The sequence below is a fragment of the Mesoplodon densirostris genome, chromosome 5 (assembly GCF_025265405.1).
Source record: "Mesoplodon densirostris isolate mMesDen1 chromosome 5, mMesDen1 primary haplotype, whole genome shotgun sequence".
In the NCBI taxonomy this organism is placed as follows: domain Eukaryota; kingdom Metazoa; phylum Chordata; class Mammalia; order Artiodactyla; family Ziphiidae; genus Mesoplodon; species Mesoplodon densirostris.
The window spans coordinates 3,197,718-3,217,025 of record NC_082665.1 but is presented as its reverse complement, the minus strand read 5'-3'; the positions used below and the strand labels follow the sequence as shown (position 1 = coordinate 3,217,025).

At 57.7% G+C, this 19,308-nt stretch overlaps 1 protein-coding gene across 1 annotated transcript in view; it reads left to right on the top strand.

The window, feature by feature from the left end:
- The window catches only part of PDE9A (phosphodiesterase 9A), a 93,085-nt gene extending 74,964 nt beyond the window's left edge, over positions 1-18,121 (top strand). The window contains exons 9-20 of the mRNA XM_060099934.1: positions 1,523-1,597; positions 4,165-4,251; positions 5,413-5,517; positions 5,709-5,791; positions 6,974-7,130; positions 10,209-10,322; positions 11,252-11,356; positions 11,810-11,938; positions 13,322-13,417; positions 15,103-15,198; positions 16,586-16,712; positions 17,880-18,121. Of these exons, the coding sequence (XP_059955917.1) occupies positions 1,523-1,597; positions 4,165-4,251; positions 5,413-5,517; positions 5,709-5,791; positions 6,974-7,130; positions 10,209-10,322; positions 11,252-11,356; positions 11,810-11,938; positions 13,322-13,417; positions 15,103-15,198; positions 16,586-16,712; positions 17,880-18,121 (1,416 nt within the window). The remainder of the gene's footprint in view (positions 1-1,522; positions 1,598-4,164; positions 4,252-5,412; positions 5,518-5,708; positions 5,792-6,973; positions 7,131-10,208; positions 10,323-11,251; positions 11,357-11,809; positions 11,939-13,321; positions 13,418-15,102; positions 15,199-16,585; positions 16,713-17,879) is intronic.
- Positions 18,122-19,308: the final 1,187 nt, after the last annotated feature.

Here is a 19,308-nt window from a genome sequence, read left to right as displayed (position 1 = left end):
CCTGGCCTCCCAACCCGGCCCCTGCCATCTGCACAGCTGCAAAACCAGCTCCCGCCCGGGCCCTGGGCTGTGGAACGCTCCCGTTTTTCTTAGGCAAGATATATTTTCTCTTTGACGTTTGTTTAGCCACAGTGGTCCCAGACCAAGCTCCAAGAGATCGGAGCTCCCCCCCCGGTGTCCAGCCAACCCCCATCGCCGACTCAGTGAACAAACGGTTCTTACGTGCAAATGTTACTTGAAAGAACTTTCATTTTTAACTAAATTACTTAAAATCTGCTTCGCTGCATCTCCTGTCCCTGAACAACATGTAGTTGTTGTGAGAAGTTTTGCTTTTTGGTCACAAAGGATTTCTCAGTTACAAGAGAACCTCAGCCCTTGTTAGAGCAGCAGTGCCCTGGGAACGGGGGGTAGGGTTCTTCAGACAGCTGCAAAAGAGGGGTCCGGTGATGGTGGTCCCCCATCTCACAACGCCTGCAGCTGGTGACTGAGCAGGATCCTGGCCCAGCTGTTCTTTGCATGCTCTCCCACTAAGATTTGGGCTTCGCAGTGGCCGGGATCCTGCAGACAGGGCGCCTGGCCGTGCCCAAGGCCACCCCCCGACTTCCCACAGCAGCAAAGAACCTCCCAGAGCCTCCCTGCCAGGGGGTTCCCCAGCTCGGATACGAAAGACAAGCTAAATACTGTCGAAGGTTTTCACACGGACACGAGTGCCCTGCCCCACAGGAGTACGTGACCCACACCCCAGGATCTACCCCAGGGAGTCATGAGGCCCAGCTTAGGCCCAGAACAAAAGGTGCCAGTCCTCCACAGTGGTTCCTTTTAAAAAACAAACGGAAGGACCTAGGAGATGACTATATCTAATTCCAAAACACCGTGACTGTCTTAGGTCTAAAACCTTCTGTTTCCTCTGACAATGTAACCTGAACTCCAGTCTTCCGTAGAACCAGCGCCTGCCCCCAGCAAGCTGGGCTGTTGTAGCCCACGGCTAAACCAGTGACAGCGTCCGAAAGCAAACCTCAAAGTAGCTTCTTAGATTATTTGAATTTATGCCAAGTAAAAATTATTTCCCTTGATTTCACTTTATTGCATTTTTTAAAGTCAGGTTTCTCGGGATGTCGTTAGCATGCAGTAAAGGTCACCTTCTGCAGGGCAGAGCGCTGTCAAGTGGGACAGGCTTACGTGGTCACGTACCCTCCACCACGGTCAAGGGGTGAACGTTCTGTCTCCCCCAAGCGCCCCCTCGCCCCCTGTGCGGTCATTCCTGGCGCTCGGCCCCCGACCACCACTGGTGGGTTGTCCGTCCCTGTAGTTTTGACCCCTCCAGAATTCTCTTGGGTGTAGCCTTTGAGAAGGTACCCAGGTGTCCTGTTGACCCCTCCAGAATTCTCTTGGGTGTAGCCTTTGAGAAGGTACCCAGGTGTCCTGAGAGGGGGGCGAGAGGAGAGTGGAGAAGGCACGGCCAGCCTTCGTCTCCACCCAGAGGCCCCCGTGCGTGCTCACAGTGCTCTCCTGTCCCCGCCAGTACCTGCTGTCCCCCGAGACTGTAGACGCTCTGCGGAAGCCCACCTTCGACGTCTGGCTCTGGGAGCCCAACGAGGTGAGTGCAGGAGCCGCCCGGGACCGGGACCGGCCTCCGGGGACCAGACGGGAGCGGCCCCATCGCTCTTCTCCTCGGCTTCTCCTCCGTCTTGTTTGTCTTTCAACTTGATTCTCCAGGTTGGCAGCCAAACTGTCCCTTGGTGGGCTCGGGAAGGGGCATCAGAGCCAAGGAGCAGGTGAACGGCGGGGCCTCGAAACCGGGCTCTGGCTGCTCGGTGCACCGCCTCCACCCAGCAGCCCCCCGGGCTGCGTCCTGATCCCCGGGCCTGCACTCCGCAGGCCTCCCAGGCTTGGGGAGTATTTCAGGAAGGAGCTTCCCCTGGACGTGCTGCTGAGAGTAGGCGACCCGGGCCGCTGTGAGGCCTCAGGGACCCAGAGCGACTTTTTGCAGCAACAACACACTTCTTTAAAATTCCCCTTTTGCTGAGAAAACACAAACATGGGGATCGTTGTGTTGTTGTTTAGTCTATAATATCAGTTATACCTTCCTCTCTCTGAACCCGGAGAAAACAAAAAGGCCCTCCACGTGGACATGAGGCCACCAGAATCCACAGACTCTTGCCAGCTTTTTGGTAACACAGAAGCCCAGAAAGGCTGCCCGGAGGGGCTCACCCACTCGGACGAGATCAACAGAGCGACTTCCCTGTGCTCCAGGAAAGGAACGGTGCGCACTGAGCGTTCACCATCCAGGTCTTCCCCCCCTGGGCCTGGAATCTCCTGTGTGAACCGCCTTCCCTGGCTGGTCTCCCAGGATGAGAAAAGCCCCAGCAAGAGGGGCCAGGAAAGTGCAGATCCCGCCTCCACCCCGCCTGGTCCACCCTGAGAAGAGCCGCGTGCTGGCCGGCGCCTGAGAAAAGGAACTAGGTGACACGTGTGCTCCAAAACGTCCAACCAGTCAGCACGCAGGGCTGGAGCTGCAAGTTCAGGGGTGGGGGAGGCATTCTAAGTGTGCAGCTGTCAACTGCCAGATGGATGCATGACCAGAAATGGACCTGGTGGAGGGGGACAATGGCAGGAGGAGAAGAGTCAGATCTTCCAGGAGAAGCATTAGGACCTCTTGTCCCAAAAGCTCCCGCTGAACAGGGGACCCTGCTGGCCTGGACGCACAGGAGCTCAGAACACGCAGCCCTGCTTCCAGCATGTAGACGAGCGCCGCTACCGAGCACATCTCACTCTCCCCAAAGTCGTTTTGACCTCAGCAGCCCACAGGGAGGAAAAGCAAAGCTGGGGCCCTGATGGCGGAACCCCCACCATTCCTGTCTCCTTGGAGCACCGGCTGCTCATGGCCAGAGAGGGAACGCCACCCTCCCTTTCAGAGGTGGAAGGGTCCACGCATCCGGGATGCGAAGGCGGTCCTCCACACTCGGGATGTATGTGCAGCCGCCCTCAGGGCGGGGATGAAAGGAGGGACCAGCCCCCTGCCCGTGGGCTCGGCCCGTGTGGCCATCTGCCGGCCCAGGCCCTCGCCAGCACACCTCTGTGACCCCGGGCAGCCTGGGAGGGGTCCCGGTGCTTCCGAAAAGCACCTAGCTGCCCACAGTGGCAAACCAGAGGTGCTCAAAGACGGGAGCCCTGGCCACTGGGGATGCCATGAACTTTGGAGTGTGGACGGCAAATGTGAACAGCTACAGGGACACACCTGAAAGCTTCAACAGTCCGCCTGGCCCCAAAAACTGCATCTGGCCACCCAAGCAGCAGCTCGCACCCCAAGGACATCAGGGCTCCTGGGTGGTGGTGGTTCACCTCTCTCCCTTCAAGGGGGGGTGATGCACCCAGCCTCACCCAGGGGCCCAGCATTCTCCGATCGCAAACCAGGCAGACTTCCCGCTGCTCCCCTCTCGCGGGCTGACCTCTGAGTGCTCCCCCCGACGCTGCGTCTGCCGAGCGCGGGCTCGAAGGCTGCGGGGCCTCTCAGTCACCTCGTGTGTTCTCCACACTCAGCATCATCCAGCTGCCCAGCCCAGGGCCCGCCGCAGTGTCAGCGCGCGAGCAGATGCACAGACGCGTCACTCCTGCTCCGAAGCTGCCACATAAGTGGCACCAGATGGTTTTGTCTGCCGATCACCTCCGCCTCTTGACTCTGATTTCGCAGCAAATATTTCAGCTCCTGGGGGTTGCCCACAGCTGCGAATAGGCTGGTGGGACGGGGAGAGGGGCTGTCGGATCCACAGCCCCTCTGGACGGCAAAACCCTGGCTGGGCGCTCGTGCTGCTGGCAAAGCTGGGGTGATCCGGGCAGCAGCCGGCCAGCAGCCTGGACTCCAGCCCTCCCGCTCTCACCCGGGACCCTGCAGTCCCAGCGCTCTACCAGGGGCTCCTTCAAGGCCCCCGTTTCCAAACTCTGGCACCCGGTCTGCGTGTGTGCCGTGCCCTCGAGAAAGGCCATGTGTGGTGGCCATCAAGGACTTTCCACCTGGGACATCATCCCAGTTCTGGGATGGGCTGGGGGTGGCTTCCAGTTTCCCCGGCAGACTCTCCGTGCGGCTGGAGAAGCCACCCGGCCTGCCCTGAGCATGTCTCCTGGCCGCTCTGGCTGCTGACCGTCCTTCTGCTCCTGTGCCCGCAGATGCTGAGCTGCTTAGAGCACATGTACCATGACCTCGGCCTGGTCAGGGAGTTTGGCATCAACCCCATCACCCTCAAGAGGTGGCTGGTGAGTGTCAGGCCCCCCGTCCCCCCAACACAGTTTCATGGGAATGGACTGTGGGCGCCTTCCTGATGGCCCTGGGCTTCCTGCAGACGGAAGCCACGCTTCTATGAGAGCCCTGCAGGGACGGTCAGCCAGTCTCTGCCTGTCCCCCTCCCCCAAAACACTCTCTGCCCTTAGGTCCCTGCTCTGGTGAGCGAGAAAATAGTAAGAACCGGGGAGGGTCAGGTGAAGCAGGGTGTTCTAAGCAGCACGTGCATGTGAGTGTACGTTTGTATTTGTGTGTGTGTGCGTGTGATTGTGTGTGAGTGCCGGTGCCTGCATGCTTGTGGGGCGTGTGCACGTACATGTGCATGTGAACATGTGTAAGCATATGCATGTGACTGCGTTTGTGTGATTGCCAGGGTGTGTGTGTGAGAGAGTGTGTATTTAGCAGCAGATCTTTCTTTTTTTTTAATTAATTTATTTTATTTATTATTATTATTTTTTGGCTGCATTGGGTCTTCGTTGCTGCGCGCGGACTTTCTCTAGTTGTGGCAAGCAGGGGCTACTCTTCGTTGCGGTGCGTGGGCCTCTCATTGCGGTGGCTTCTGTTGTTGCAGAGCACGGGCTCTAGGCACATGGGCTCAGTAGTTGTGGCTCGTGGGCTCAGTAGTTGTGGCTCACGGGCTCTAGAGCGCAGGCTCAGTAGTTGTGGCGCATGGGTTTAGTTGCTCTGTGGCATGTGGGATCTTCCCGGACCAGGGCTTGAACCCGTGTCCCCTGCATTGGCAGGTGGATTCTTAACCACTGTACCACCAGGGAAGCGCCAGATCTTTCTTTTTAATAAAATACTGCTCACAACCAGATGTTAAAAGCCTGTGGAAGGTTTGATGGTGGCTGGGGACCCAGCGCCCCGCATGTAGCCCCCCAGCTCTCCCCTCAGGCTTCACCACCCCGCGTGGCTCCCCTGGGGACACCTTCTCCGGAGTGGGATCGTGGGGGCTATGCCGTGGCCCCTGGACATCCTCAGGCCCCTGGGCCCCCTGGTGTTCACCCTCAGGAAACGGGAGGGCAGTTGGATGAGGACCAGGCGGGGAGCAGGCAGTTGGCACTGGGACGAAGGTGCCAGGAGCTGGGGGGAGGGGTGGGCACCTGGCCACAGGGCGGACCCTCTCGTCTCCACAGCTCTGCGTGCACGACAACTACCGTAACAACCCTTTCCACAACTTCCGTCACTGCTTCTGCGTCACCCAGATGATGTACAGCATGACCTGGCTCTGCAGGCTGCAGGTGGGTCTGGGGGAGCCCCCTGCCCAGCTTTGTCAGGGAGCAAATGGACGCCCACCCCCTCCCCGCCCCAGGGAGAGGCAGGTCCTCCCCCACCAGGCCAGCAGCTGGAGGGGCTTCATCCACCTGTATCACCCGCTTCCCACCCCACTCCAGCCCCCTCCTCACCCCATCCCACTCTCTCTCTAATCCAGGAGAAGTTTTCCCAAATGGATATCTTGATCTTAATGACAGCGGCCATCTGCCATGATCTGGATCATCCAGGCTACAACAACACGTACGTACGCGGTCTTTTTCTCTGTCTCTTTTTCCCTTGTAAAGGGGCCTCTGGGTATCAGAGGTGAAATTTTCAGCTCAACCCTCTGCCAGTTCCAAGCTGGAGCTGTCGGCCAAGGCCTCCTAAGCCCCCAGCTCCACCCCACCTCTTAGGACATGGCTCGCCGCTTGGGACTTTGTCCGGGGCCTGGGCCTCCCGGGGCAGGACCCTTGGTGGTTACCAAACCCAGAGGGGCTGCCATAGCCCTCTGCGTCTGCACCGGCAGAGCCCTGACGGCAGCAGGACCTCCCTCCCCCGAAGCAGGCAGGGACGCCCGCACACACGTGGGCAGGGAGGGGCAGCCCCCGCCCCGGTCTCTGGATCTCACTCCCCCGTGGGCAGCCTCCCCAGCCTGTTTCCAACAGGAGCAAGGCAGAGGCAGGGACTGTGACAGCAAGAGCAGGGTTGTGGACGAGCGGGAGGGGGGAGGGTCCAGGGAAGGCGTGCAGCCAGGAGGACGGGCCAGGCTTTGCTGGAACGTCGGTCCACTCCCGCCTCTGGGGCGAAGGCTCCCGAGTGCCACCCCACGCACCTGCCAGAGTCCAGGCCGGGTGGCGCTGGTTTGTGTTCCTAGTGACACATTGGTGGTTCTATCAAATTCGTGTATTTGCGTATCGAGTATCACTGGGTGGGTGATGATGCCAGGTCTGCCCGAGAAGCGTGCCGTCATTTGTCAGGACCAGAGCGGATTCCAAGGTGTGGACGTTTGTGCCCCTCAGAGGAGGCGTCCCTGTGGGCATCCATCCCCTCAATTCACACTCGGATGATGTGCCCAAGCGCAGGCCAACCAAGGGTCGTGCCCACAGCAGCCGACGTGAAAATGCACCCTGGTCCTCCTCCACATACTGAAAATGTCTGCAGGGTGTCTCACCATTTTGAGGGCACGTGACGGGGAGGCGCTGAGGCTTCTTGGTGACCTCCACTGGTAGGACTACAGCAACTTGGGGGTATCCAGTTGGAGGGGCAGCAGAGACCCGGGAGAGCCAGGAGAAGGGGGCTCCTGGCACGAGCAGAGTACCCTCCCCTCCATCCCTTCCAACCTCCATACACCTCCCCACCCCCCGCCAGCGCTGCTGCCCTGACTCGAAGGTGCCTCTGAGTGCGAGTGCCCGAGGGCCCTTCTGCTCTCTCCTCCAACCCCAGGTACCAGATCAACGCCCGCACGGAGCTGGCCATCCGCTACAATGACATCTCGCCCCTGGAGAACCACCACTGCGCCGTGGCCTTCCAGATCCTCAGCCAGCCCGAGTGCAACATCTTCTCCAGCGTGCCGGCGGAGGGCTTCAAGCAGATCAGACAGGTGTGCGGGGTGAGGGCATGCCCACCGCAGAGTGGGAGGTACCGGGGGGACAGTGAGCCCGACCAGAGAGTAGGAGCCCTCTCTCCCCGTGCCTGAGGCTCCCAAGATCTCCCAGTCCCCCACCGGGGATCCTGGGGGACCGACCCTCCTCCCCAACCTCCTCCAAGGCCAAGTGGCGCTCCGGGAAGAGGTATGTGTTTGGCACGCATGCACGGTGTTCCGTGGACCTGCAGATCACGGCCACCATTTAATTGAACCCTTTGAGATTGGTCCTTTCTCATCTCACAGCCCAGGAAAGTGAGGCTGACACAGGCAGTCACTCGCTCAAGGGAGCAGGCCCTGGACAGACACATCTGTGGCATCCAGCCCAGCAGAACCCTGACCACTGTCCCCTAGGCCCTGCTCTTGTCCCCTGCAGCCCCACCACCCACTTCAGAAGAGACATTTCTGCTGCTTGGGGCACTTTGGGAAGAGGATGAGGGAGACCAGCTGTCTGGGGTCAGATGCTTCCAACTCACCAAAAGTGATGCCCCTACACACACAGGAGTTCCCACTGCACGCAGCCCTGTGCCCCATCCTCTGGCATGTTCGGGGGAGGGGCGATGTCAGAGAGATCTTGGAGGAGTGAGGTGGGTTGAATGATAGCCACCCCCCAACCAAAAAAAAAACAAAAAAAAGGTATGTCCTCTTCCTGACTCCCCAGGACCTGTGAACGAGTCTTTATAGACATAATTAAATTAGGAGCTTTAGATAAGGTTACCCCGGATTATCCATGTGGATGTGAAATCAAATGACAAGTGTCCTCGTAAGAGACACACAGAGGAGAGATACAGAGAGGCCGTGTGACAACAGGGGCAGAGACAGGAGTGATGTGGACACAAGCCAAGGAGCGTTGGGGCCACCAGAAACAGGAAGAGGTAGGGAATGGACCATCCCCGGAGCCTTCAGAGGGGACACCTTGGTTTCAAGACTTGCGGCCTCCAGAACTATGAGAGGATGCCTTCCTGCTGTTCTGTCCCCCAGCATGTGGCACTTAGCACGGCAGCCCTGGGACTCGAATGGGAGCCGTGTCCACAGTGTAGGAGGAGCCACACGCTGTGTCTGTTCGGTGTCTCGGTGGCCTTGCTCCAAGATGCACTAGAGCCCAGGGCTGGGACACACTCCCCTCCCTCCAGGAGAACTGATAGCTTCACCTTATCAGACAACATCAGCCTCATTCCCCATCCTTCCAGCTTCCAGGAAGTCAGAGCTCAATCAGGGCTTAATTACCGCCCTTGTTGAATCACCGATTCCTGGTACGGTTATCTCCCCTTTATCTGCTGGCTTTCTGGCCTCCCTTCCACGTTTATGGAGCCACCCAGCAGGCACATGCTACACGTTGTTCCACTAGCTGTAGTGAGTCTTTCTGTGAAGCAGGTAAAGGGGCAAATCCTGAAGAAAGGGCCCTGCCTTTGTGCTGCCCCTGATGGCTGCCGGGTGAGGAACGCTGCCAGGTTCTCGGCCCAGAGAATTCAAGCAGCTGAGCCCCTTTGTGCGTGGAGTAGTCAGAGCAGCACCCCGCTCCTGCTGGAGGAGCCGCACCCCAGTGGACGGGGCCCTCCTCATGCCGCCCGCCACGGGGACACAGGGTGATCTTGCCCCAAACACCTTACTGACATTAACACTTTCTAAGGGTAAAATCCATTGTCCCAATTTTTAATAATATCTCGTCCTTGAATATTTTGAGGGATAACTCATCATAGGAATAGATACTTCACTAATAATACAATTAAATCTTTACTGAGAAATGGCACAATTCAAAAGGCCAGTGATGCCCCCCCATTTTTTATCTGTCTTGTCTGATTTGAGTTCTGTATTTGATGTTTGTGGTGGTTTTTTCTTGGAAAAGTAGAACACCATACTCAGCACAGAGGTGTGTTCTGTAAATGTTTGTAGGATGGATGGATGGATGGATGACTGAATAGATGGATGGATGGATGGACAAGCCGGTGGTTGGATGGATGGATGGATGAGTGGACAAGTGAATGGTTGGATGGATGGATGGATGGATGGACGGACGGGTGGGTGGATGGATGGATGGACGGACGGACGGGTGGGTGGATGGATGGATGGACGGACGGGTGGGTGGGTGGATGGATGGATGGACGGACGGGTGGGTGGGTGGATGGATGGATGGACGGACGGACGGACGGATGGACGGGTGGATGGATGGATGGATGGATGGGTGAGTGGACAAGTGGATGGATGGGTAGACAGATAAATTGATGGGTGGATGAGTGGGTTGATGGATGATCATGGTTTCAAATTATGTTATTTCTACTAAACCAATACTGGGTTAACAAGGTCAAAATATTTGTATTAAAAAACTTATGTGGGGACTTCCCTAGCGGTCCAGTGGTTAAGACTCTGCACTTCCAGTGCAGGGGGTGCGGGTTCGATCCCTGGTCGGGGAACTAAGATCCCACATGCCACATGGCACGGCCAAAAAAAGCAAAACAAAACAACCTTTATTTCATCCTTACCTACAAATTCGTTAATAGAAGAATTCTATTATATGATCAGACTTTGATCACTCCCAAGCAAGATGAGCACATATAATCCCATACAGATTAGATAACAGGAAAAAAAATACTCTTGGAAAATAGGTCACTGACCTCCAACAACAAGCTCTGGGAGGAACAAACCATATATCTAAATTACTAAATCAGCGGGAAGCATTTGTCCTTGGCTGAAAGCATCTGGACTTCGCAAGGAGACACATGCTGAGCCTGCCCTCTGCAGGTGAATGGTCTTGGCGGGCCCGATGCGCTGCCTTCTCCGGGGACACAGCCTGTGTCCGGCAGCCCTGGGCTCACCCCTCAGCCTTCCACTCGCCAGCTGAGGCCTGGGCAGGCTCCCGAGCCTCTCCGGCTCTCAGTTTCTTTATAAAAATGAGGACAGTGGTTCTTAGACACGCCCGTGGCGTTGGCATGAGGCCTAGATGAAGTGGTATGAGCAGTGGGCTCCGCATACAGCAGGCGCTCACTGAGGAATTGTTGGGATCGTGCCCCGCGTTCACACTTCGCCTTCACTTCTCAGGGGATGATCACACTGATCTTGGCCACTGACATGGCGAGGCACGCGGAAATTATGGATTCTTTCAAGGAAAAAATGGAGAATTTTGACTACAGCAACGACGAGCACATGACCCTGGTGAGCGGCTTGTCTTCCCTCTCTGGGGGGCCGGTGAGTGAGCGCCACCCTCCAGCTCAGACTGGAAACCAAAACACCAAAGGAAAGCCGGTTTTCCAAGTCACAGCACTTAACAGGGAAAGCGCCCCCATCCCCCCAGCAGGACCCCCTCTCCTAGTTAAAGTCACCCCTTTTCCATTCCCCCATCTCATTCCGGTTTGAAGGTTATAAGTAGGTGAAGGTAAGCCAGCATACAGAGGCCCGGCCAACGCAGGGGAGTGCCAGGCTTGGGAGCAGAGGGCAGAAGCCAGGGCCGCCTTGACAGTTGTGTGACTGCTCCCCCCGTGCTGGGGGTGGTAGAGGTGGAGTCCTGCCCTGGATGCCCCTTGGACCAGCCGGCAGGACTGTGGTTCCCACCGCTGCATCCCTCCCCGGTGTTCAGGCGGTGGGCGCCGAGGCCGGTGGGCACCCTCCCTGCTGTTACGTGAGGATCTCCTTCACGCAGTGTCTCTAACACACCTCCTCAGTGCTCCGGGGTCCCAGCACTCTCCACTCGCTGTTTTTTTTTTTTTTTTTCGTTATCTGTTAAACCTCTGCCTCCAGACAATACCGTCTGTCTACATTTTTTGCATATTCTCAACATCAAGAAGATACTTCTGAGCTTTGCAGTGTATAGTTTGTATGACAAAACGTCCGTGTGTTAAAGGGGCTTTTCTACTACTCAGGCCCCTCCAGGAAAGGTTCTGACCCTCGGGGGTGCGGGGATGCCCCGTTTTCACCCTGCAGTGGGAAGTATGCCCTTGCGGGGGGCAGGGGGCAACAATGCTGGCTTCCCCTCCACCAGCATCACCCACCCTCCTTCCCCGCCGGCCGGTGATGGTGAGTCCAGACGCACAGCGCTGTGGGATGTGTCCCGTGTTGCACAGCTGATTCCAGATCTCTTCTTTCAGCTGAAGATGATCCTGATAAAATGCTGTGACATCTCTAACGAGGTCCGTCCGATGGAGGTGGCGGAACCCTGGGTGGACTGTTTATTAGAGGAGTATTTCATGCAGGTAGGAGCATCACACAGCGTCACGCAGCATCACGCCTCCTGGGCTCGATAGCCCCTTAACTGGGTTCCTTTTGGAAGCGTGACGGATGGGCCAAGGTGGCCTCCAGCATCACCGCCTCCGGAAGCCTTCCCAGCAGGCGCACGTGTAATTTGAGACACAAAAGACAGGGACCAACAGGAAAAGCTAATGTCAAACTGTTACCACATTAGTGCCCCTGTTACCACTAGTTAAACCCCCTCCCTGGGCTCCCCCTCTGCCCTGCACGACCCTGCAGGCCCAGCGGGCACCTAGTTTGCACTTACGGCGTCCCCATCTTCCCACGTGGTCACTAATGTGTATGATGCGGGTGGTTCCGTTGGTGTTTCTCTCTTCCTCTCAGACGATGATCCTGGAAGCTCCCAGATTCCACGGGTGTTTCTTTCTTTAACGTTGTGTCCTCTGCCTTCCCCGCAGAGCGACCGCGAGAAGTCAGAGGGCCTTCCCGTGGCCCCTTTCATGGACCGGGACAAAGTGACCAAGGCCACGGCCCAAACTGGGTTCATCAACTTCGTCCTGATCCCGATGTTCGAAACGGTGACCAAGGTGAGTGACCATCACCACGAGCTGGTGACCCAGCCGTGATAAATACATGTGTGCACACACATGTGCACGCACACTCACACGCTCACACGGACACACGTGTGCACTGGCCGCCTGCCCGACGCCCACCTGAAGCCCCCCACCCATCTTAACACCTGCGTGTTTGAAACAGACTCCCGCCTCCTGGCCTCCTGCCCCGCCCCCCGGGCAGCGACCCAGCAGCAAAGCTGCTCCATCCCTGGCCACCCTCCTCCATGGTGTCTCTGGGGCCCCCCCAGGGCTCCGCTTCCCAGGGCACCCGCCAAGGCCCTGTCAGCCTTTCAACTCCGCCTACAGAAGCCCCTCTAACCTGCCACTCACCCCACCCAGCACATGGCTGACACCAGGTTAATCCTCAGCAAGGAGACGGCCTCTGCCTCTCTCCCAAACCTTTCATGGCTCCGCACTGCCCCCAGCACAGGGCACACAGCACCCCCCACCCGCCGCCCTCCCAGGCCCTCCTGGTCCTGCCTTTCTTCAAGCCTCCACCTCTGAGCCCACCCTCCTTGGCCTGGGCGCCCCATGCCCTGCTCAGCTCCCTTCCAGAACTCCCTCAGCACACCCCCCGTGGCTCCGTTCCTCCTAGAATTTGTCTCCCTGCCTGCAGCTTCCTTCCTCAGGCTGCGGGGTCTTCCCCACGGGCACCAGGTGCCAGTGCACAGCAGGGTGATGGTGGCTCCCACAGGTGGCAGGAGCAGGGCTGGGGAAGCACAGGAAGCATTAGGGGCGGAGGGCTGTGTGCACGGGGCTCCCTGGGGCTTGCCGGCGGTCTCGGAGTGGGAGGCGAGCCCCTCAGAGCTGAGTCTCAAAGGTAAAGATGCTCAGCAGGTGGACCCGGGGCGGCGGGAGCCGCAGGGCCAGGCCTGAGCACGGAGTGGGCGGAGGGGTCCTGGGCCACGCGGCGGTGGGACGGGGGGAAACAGCCTCACCCCTCCCACCCCGGGGCTGCCAGGGCTCTAGTGGGCGAGGTTGGCGTTCGGAAGATGAGAGTCTGCAGGGTGGACAGTCGGGGGTTCCTTCAAGCAGAGGGCAGGGGGTGGCTTCTGCCAGGTCCGCAAGGACAGTGTGAGAGCGGGAAGCAGGGACCTGGAAGGGGTGGGTGGGCAGCGAGCAGGGGCTCTCCCTCCCCGAGGGCTCCCCGGACTCATTGACCAGACGACTTCAAACCTCGGGCACCTTGGATTCCGCCGCAGCCGAGACCCAAGAGGGTCCAAAAGTGCCCCTTGGACAGAAGCACGTTTCCTGTGCGGCTTTTCTCCCGGGACGCGCGGGACCTGGCACGGTTTTGCTCCTGCGTTCTCTGCAAGGGTGACCAGCTGTTGAGAGAGCCCGTTTGTTCCCTCGCAGCTCTTCCCTGCAGTGGAGGAGCTCATGCTGCAGCCCCTGTGGGAATCCAGAGACCGCTACGAGGAGCTGAAGCAAATGGACGACGCCAGAAAGGAGGTGAGCCGGGCTGCTGCAGGCGCAGGGGCTGCGGGGCCCGCACGGCCTGGCCACGCGACCCAGGGGGCCCTCCAGACGGGAGCTCGTGCGTCCCACGGAGGAGAGGGGTCAGTCCTCGGGGAACTCACGGCATGGAACGCACAGAACCTCGGGCAGAGTCGGTGCCCCGTGGTCGTGATTGCCCATGGGAAATCCAGAGCATCACAGCGCCTCGGCTGCCTGCATCCCCTCAGAGCAGTGCCCTGGCCCCGTGCAGGTCCCTCACCTCCTCCTGGGGCTGACTTTATGCAGAGGGAGGGCGGCGGAAGAGACGCTCCCCCTGGCCCGGGAAAAGCCACCACCACGACCTGGCCACAGGGCTGCCATGTGGCAGCGTGGCACCTTGAGGAGGGTCTGGGTCTGGCTCTAGGCTGCGGTTGGGATTGGTCCTGTGTTTCAGGGAGGCCCAGTTCATAGGCTCAGAGCCGGGGTAGAGGTTTTCAGAAAAGCCCCAGAAGCTGGTCTGGCCAAGGCAGGACCCCAGTGTGTGCAGATCTGCTTCAGGTCCCCCTGCTGCTTGGGACCCCTGGGACCTCCCCCCGTGACGTCCAGCCACTTGGGTGTGGCCTCCCTTCCGTCCACCCTCCCACCCCCTCTCTCCGGGGCCCGTCCCTGCCACCTCGGGCTTGGTCCCCCCTCTGGCCTTGGCCGGTGTCCCCCCCACACCCCCCCAAGGGCCCCCTTCTGTGCCATTTGTCCCCACTGCGGGCAGGGCCCCACCCCGTCTTTGCAGCCAGGAACTCCCACTGCGCCCCGCTGAGCCTCAGTGCAGCTCTTGACCAACTTCGTGTACAATGCCGCACGCATTGTGTTGCTCGGTAAATGCTTATGGGTCGATGGGCAATCCAGGCTGGCAGCCGATTCCTCTACTTGGATTCTTCTCCCAAGAAGTCACAGATAGGGCTTCCATGGTGGCGCAGTGGTTGAGAGTCCGCCTGCCGATGCAGGGGACACGGGTTCGTGCCCCGGTCTGGGAAGATCCCACATGCCGCGGAGCGGCTGGGCCCGTGAGCCATGGCCGCTGAGCCTGCGCGTCCGGAGCCTGTGCTCCACAACGGGAGAGGCCACAACAGTGAGAGGCCCGCGTACCGCAAAAAAAAAAAAAAAAAAAAAAGTCACAGACGGGTCCTGAAGCTCCAAGAACCTAAGAGCAAATGATGCAGAGAACAGATGGAAGAGGCGGTGTCCCCCTGCCGAGCCCCCTGACGGGAGGGCTAAAGGGGCCTGACTCCCCAGGGTCAACTGAGAGCCATCGCTGCGAAGGCCTCAGTCTCCAGGTCCCAGGCCAGCCGCCTAGAAGGGCCGCTAGGACCCTCCAGGGCCCCTTCCTGTTCCCAGAAAGAACGGACCCACAAAAGAGGTGAAAGGGCCTCGGACTTCGCACCCGCATCCACCAGTGCGCTGGTGCCGCATCTGCGGCCAGCATGAGTGAGAGGACAGTGGCCGCGTGCAGTGAGGCCTCTGACCGCAGGGAAGGTGGCCCGTGCAGAGCTGTTGTCCGGGAAGCTCCCCCAGGCTGTAGACCCCAGTCTCACGTCTTAGCATCTGCAGCCCCGGGAAGGTCTTGAGCAAACAAGCAGTCACTCGCTCACTGGCTCCCGGAGCCTGATTTCTGCCTTCCGTACACTCTGTCCTGGTTACAGCAGAGGCCTGAGAGTCTGACGCCTGAGAGCACCACGTCAAGAGAGAAAGGCCGAGACGGGGGGGAAAATGAAGGTAATGCTGTTCTGAATGATGTCTCAGTGCGTACGGTAGTTCAGACTGAAGTGGGGACGGCGTGGAAATCTGGGAAGGAAGGAGGGACGGAGGGAAGGAAGGGAGAGAATCTGAATGTATGAAGGTTTTTAAATGAAACGTTTCTTCCTTGCGTATCTTTACAATTAGGCTCAGAAAGAAGGAGCCATGCCTTAGAAAAAGATCAATGATTATCGTAGGTACTACTTACAAGGAAAATCACTTTTTAAAAGCTTTTCAAAAATCAAGTCTTTGCTTATGTCGCCGCGAGCACTTCCTGCGCGCTTGCATTTAGTCCGGGTAGAAGGCAAGCCAGCCCATTCGGCCTCCGCGGGGTAAGGTCATGCCACACACGTGTATGAGGGTCACTTGGGAGGTCCTCGCTTACAGCGGTCAGGGTACAGGGCATGAGAACTGGGTTGGTTTTATAGAGGAGAGGTGCCAGGCCCTGGCATCCAACAATCCTTGTTCTGAGTCCGGGCTTTGCTAATTACAAGCGTCTCAACCTCTCTGAGCCGCAAAGCCCCAGTCTCTAAACTAGAGGCAATAATCCCATTCTTCGTACTTTAGTGATTAAACGAGCAGAGTGCTGGCACAGAACAAGTGCTCATTGTTCGTGTGTGAGCCTGTGACATTTGCCCGCACATTTCCGATCCCCCAGTCACAAACCAGCCGTCTTTTTCCTTTTCCAAGCAGATCATGCCTGAAGAAAGCAGAGTGCCGTGGGCTGCTGTTCTGGACCCGGCCGGCTGGGCTTTGCGGGATCGTCCCTGCAGGGAGAAGTGGTCCTGAGCGTCTGCCACCATGAGATCATGTTTTCTAGAACCATTTTGTTCACTGATACAAAAAAAAGGACTTCACGATGCTGTACAGAATTTTTATTTTTAAACTGTCTTTTAAATAATATATTCTTATACAGAAATGGGTACTGTCCTTTTTCTTTGGTACTGTTGTGTATCCCGGGCTGCTTTTGATAAACCACAGGAATCTCCCCCGCTTCCCACGGGGAGACAAAGGACACTGTGCTTTCCTCGCCCGTGCGTCTCAGAGTGATGGCCTGGGTGACGTGCTGTGTGCCTCCGTGTAATTCAGCATTAAATGTCAGACCGGTGCCCGGAGCGCAGGGCTGTGCGTGTCCTGTTTGTGAGCTGCGAGGGGGATGTTGGGGGCTGTGTCCAGGGACGTGAGGCTGGAGGCAGCTCGGTCAGACTGCAGGCAGCATGAGCCCAAGAAATCCACGTGGGGTACCACCTACCACACGCTGGAGCCCCTTTCCAGCACGGGAGTTCCACGTTTAAGTGGGCAGACAGGCAAAGGAGCCGCGTTTACTCAGCACATTTCAGGGCCCCCGTTTCAGGGGATGAAGCTGTCCTTCTCTTCCTGCCTTTGTTTTAGGGGCAAGCGCTGGGGACGTCCTGGGTGGCCCTGCGCCCACAAGGGGAGACCCAGCCCCAGGCTAGTTCACAGTCGGGCTTCGCCAGGTTGCACACGCCCGAGCTCTCGCCCAGAACCCACTCCCCCTGTGCGTTTAGACTCCTCAGTGCTTCCTGGGGCTGTGAGCTCCATCTCTGTCCCCCCAAAAGCATCTGCTCTAAAAACTGACTTTAAAGGCCGTCAGCATAATCTGAGCTCTGTGGACATTTCATTTGCATGTTGGTTCAGTTTCCTCGGAGCATCTATTCCCTCTTGGTGAATTCCAGAATATTACCTCCCATCTTTGAATAATTCATTTTTGAGCTGTGAAATGTTCCATCTCTTCTTGAATTCACTTCAATATGGAGAGGGGGCTTGGGTTCCGCCTCTCTTCTTATTTTTGTTTTTCATTTTCATCCTGCTAAAGCCAGTACATACCGCAGCTTTGGCTAAAATACAACCCAAACTTAGTAGGTGTTCAGATATTGATGCCTTCAACCTACACGTCATCCTATACAGATACTTCATCACCCGCCCTCCCAGTCGGTGAGGGAGTGCACTTAATGGTGCCTTCTGGCTGCTGGGTTACGCTGAATGCCTACCTCACCAAACTCTGCCCCTGATCAAACTTCATACAATGATTACTGAATTTAACACTCATGCACACACATGCACAAACACACATGCACATATACACAGTCATAGGTCCACACACGTGTCCACACAGGCATACGCATACACATGTATCCACACATGCATACACACACGCTTACATATACACGCAACCACCCGTAGGCAATACACATGTCGACACACGCACACATACTTACACATGTGCAATCACACATATGCACAGGTGTCCGCACACAATGCTTCTGTGCACTGTACACATGATCGTAATACACATGCATACACATACATGAGCATGCAATGATACGTAGGCACATGTGTACACACATAGTTATATTGCATATACACACGTGTGTCCACATACACATACACAATCACGTGTACATGCATGTATACACATGCACAAGCTTATATACACTTATATAGGCAATCGCATGTACACATACACACGCTAACACACTTCATCTGCTTGACTGGGTGAGGTTATACCAAGTCCTGGGACAATGAGATCAACAAACAAGGAGAGACCGTCCTGGCAGCATCTGTGACAGTCCGGGTCCTTGTGAAGCCAGCCTGGTCCCTTTAACAGGATCCCTTAGAGCATCAGGATCCCATGAAAGCTGTCCTGACCCTTCTGCTTCAAAAGGGTTTCCACACTGCAGGCAGTTCCTCCCCCATCAGCTGGGCCCGGGGATCATGAGGCCCCATCCCGAGTCGCCTCTCACACGGGACATTCCTCCCTGTGAGCGGCAGAAAAACTGCCAGCCACCCCCCCTGCTGCACAGACCAGCCCCAGAGCCCATGGACAGGGGCCCCATCCAGCCGGGTCAGCCTGCACACCAGCACCTGGAAGGCCTCCTGCCCTGGGGCACCACACATGCTGGCTGAGTGACCACGTAGGAAACGGAGGGTGGGGAGGCGGCGGCGGCCCCCATCAACCTCAGTGTAAAGCCACAGTGAAGGATAAAAGGCTCAGGGCCGAGCCTCGTGGTGGGAGACCTGCGCACAGCGCGCTACAGCGGGACTCGGCCCCACCCTGCAGCCCGGCCGCGCCTCCATCACCTGGTGTTCACACAAGGGGACAAGACAGCGCCCTCTTCTGTGGTTCTTCTCCCCCAAGAACTTCTCTGAGCCGTCAAGGAATGACGCACGTGTCAGACAAAGACTGGATCTCATAAACCCCGACAAATCCCCTTCCTAAACGTCATCCTGGGAGCTCAGCTCTGAGGGCGCGCTGCCCCGGGAACACAGCTACGGCCGCCCGCTTCTCCACCGCCGTCAGAAAGGCCGTGCAGCCGCTTGTGATTTCAGCTCTGACCTCGCAGCTAAGAAGGAAGAAAGGAGAGCTTCGTCTGTCTAGATGGTGTCCCCACGGCCAAATGCCCCTACCCCACTGTGTCGTGCTGCCCGCCGTGTCTCAGACCACGGGCACCTCCCGTGGACCCCTCCATCCATGATTCCTGAGGCCAGCGTGACAGCTTTAACCAAATCACATGGGAAAATCAATTCAGTGTGCGGGTTGAACAAACACCCCACACACTAAGTACCTCACCCTGGATAAGCAGGCATCGGTGGGAACGGTCCGCTTGCAGGTCGCTTCCGGCAGAGAAGAGCCAGGCGCCACAGAGCTGCCCCACCGGGTCGGGGTGGCAGCAAGAAATGCCGCCTCCATCCTGACCCCAAGGGCAGCAGTGACGCTGGCTCCCTCCCCAACCCAGGAACGCGCCCCAGACAAGAGGCTCCTTTCGCTCTTACGGCTCCTCCAGTGTTACCGTGAGGGGAGTTTTTAAAACTTAAGTCAAAAGCATTTAACGGTAGGGCTTCCCTGGTGGCGCAGTGGTTGAGAGTCCGCCTGCCGACGCAGGGGACACGGGTTCGTGCCCCGGTCCGGGAAGATCTCACATGCCGCGGAGCGGCTGGGCCCGTGAGCCATGGCCGCTGAGCCTGCGCGTCCGGAGCCTGTGCTCCTCAACGGGAGAGGCCACAACAGTGAGAGACCCGCGTCCCGAAAAATTAAAAAAAAAAGAATTTAACTGTAATCTGTCTGAGGGGCAGATAAAATCGTCGCTGCGGAT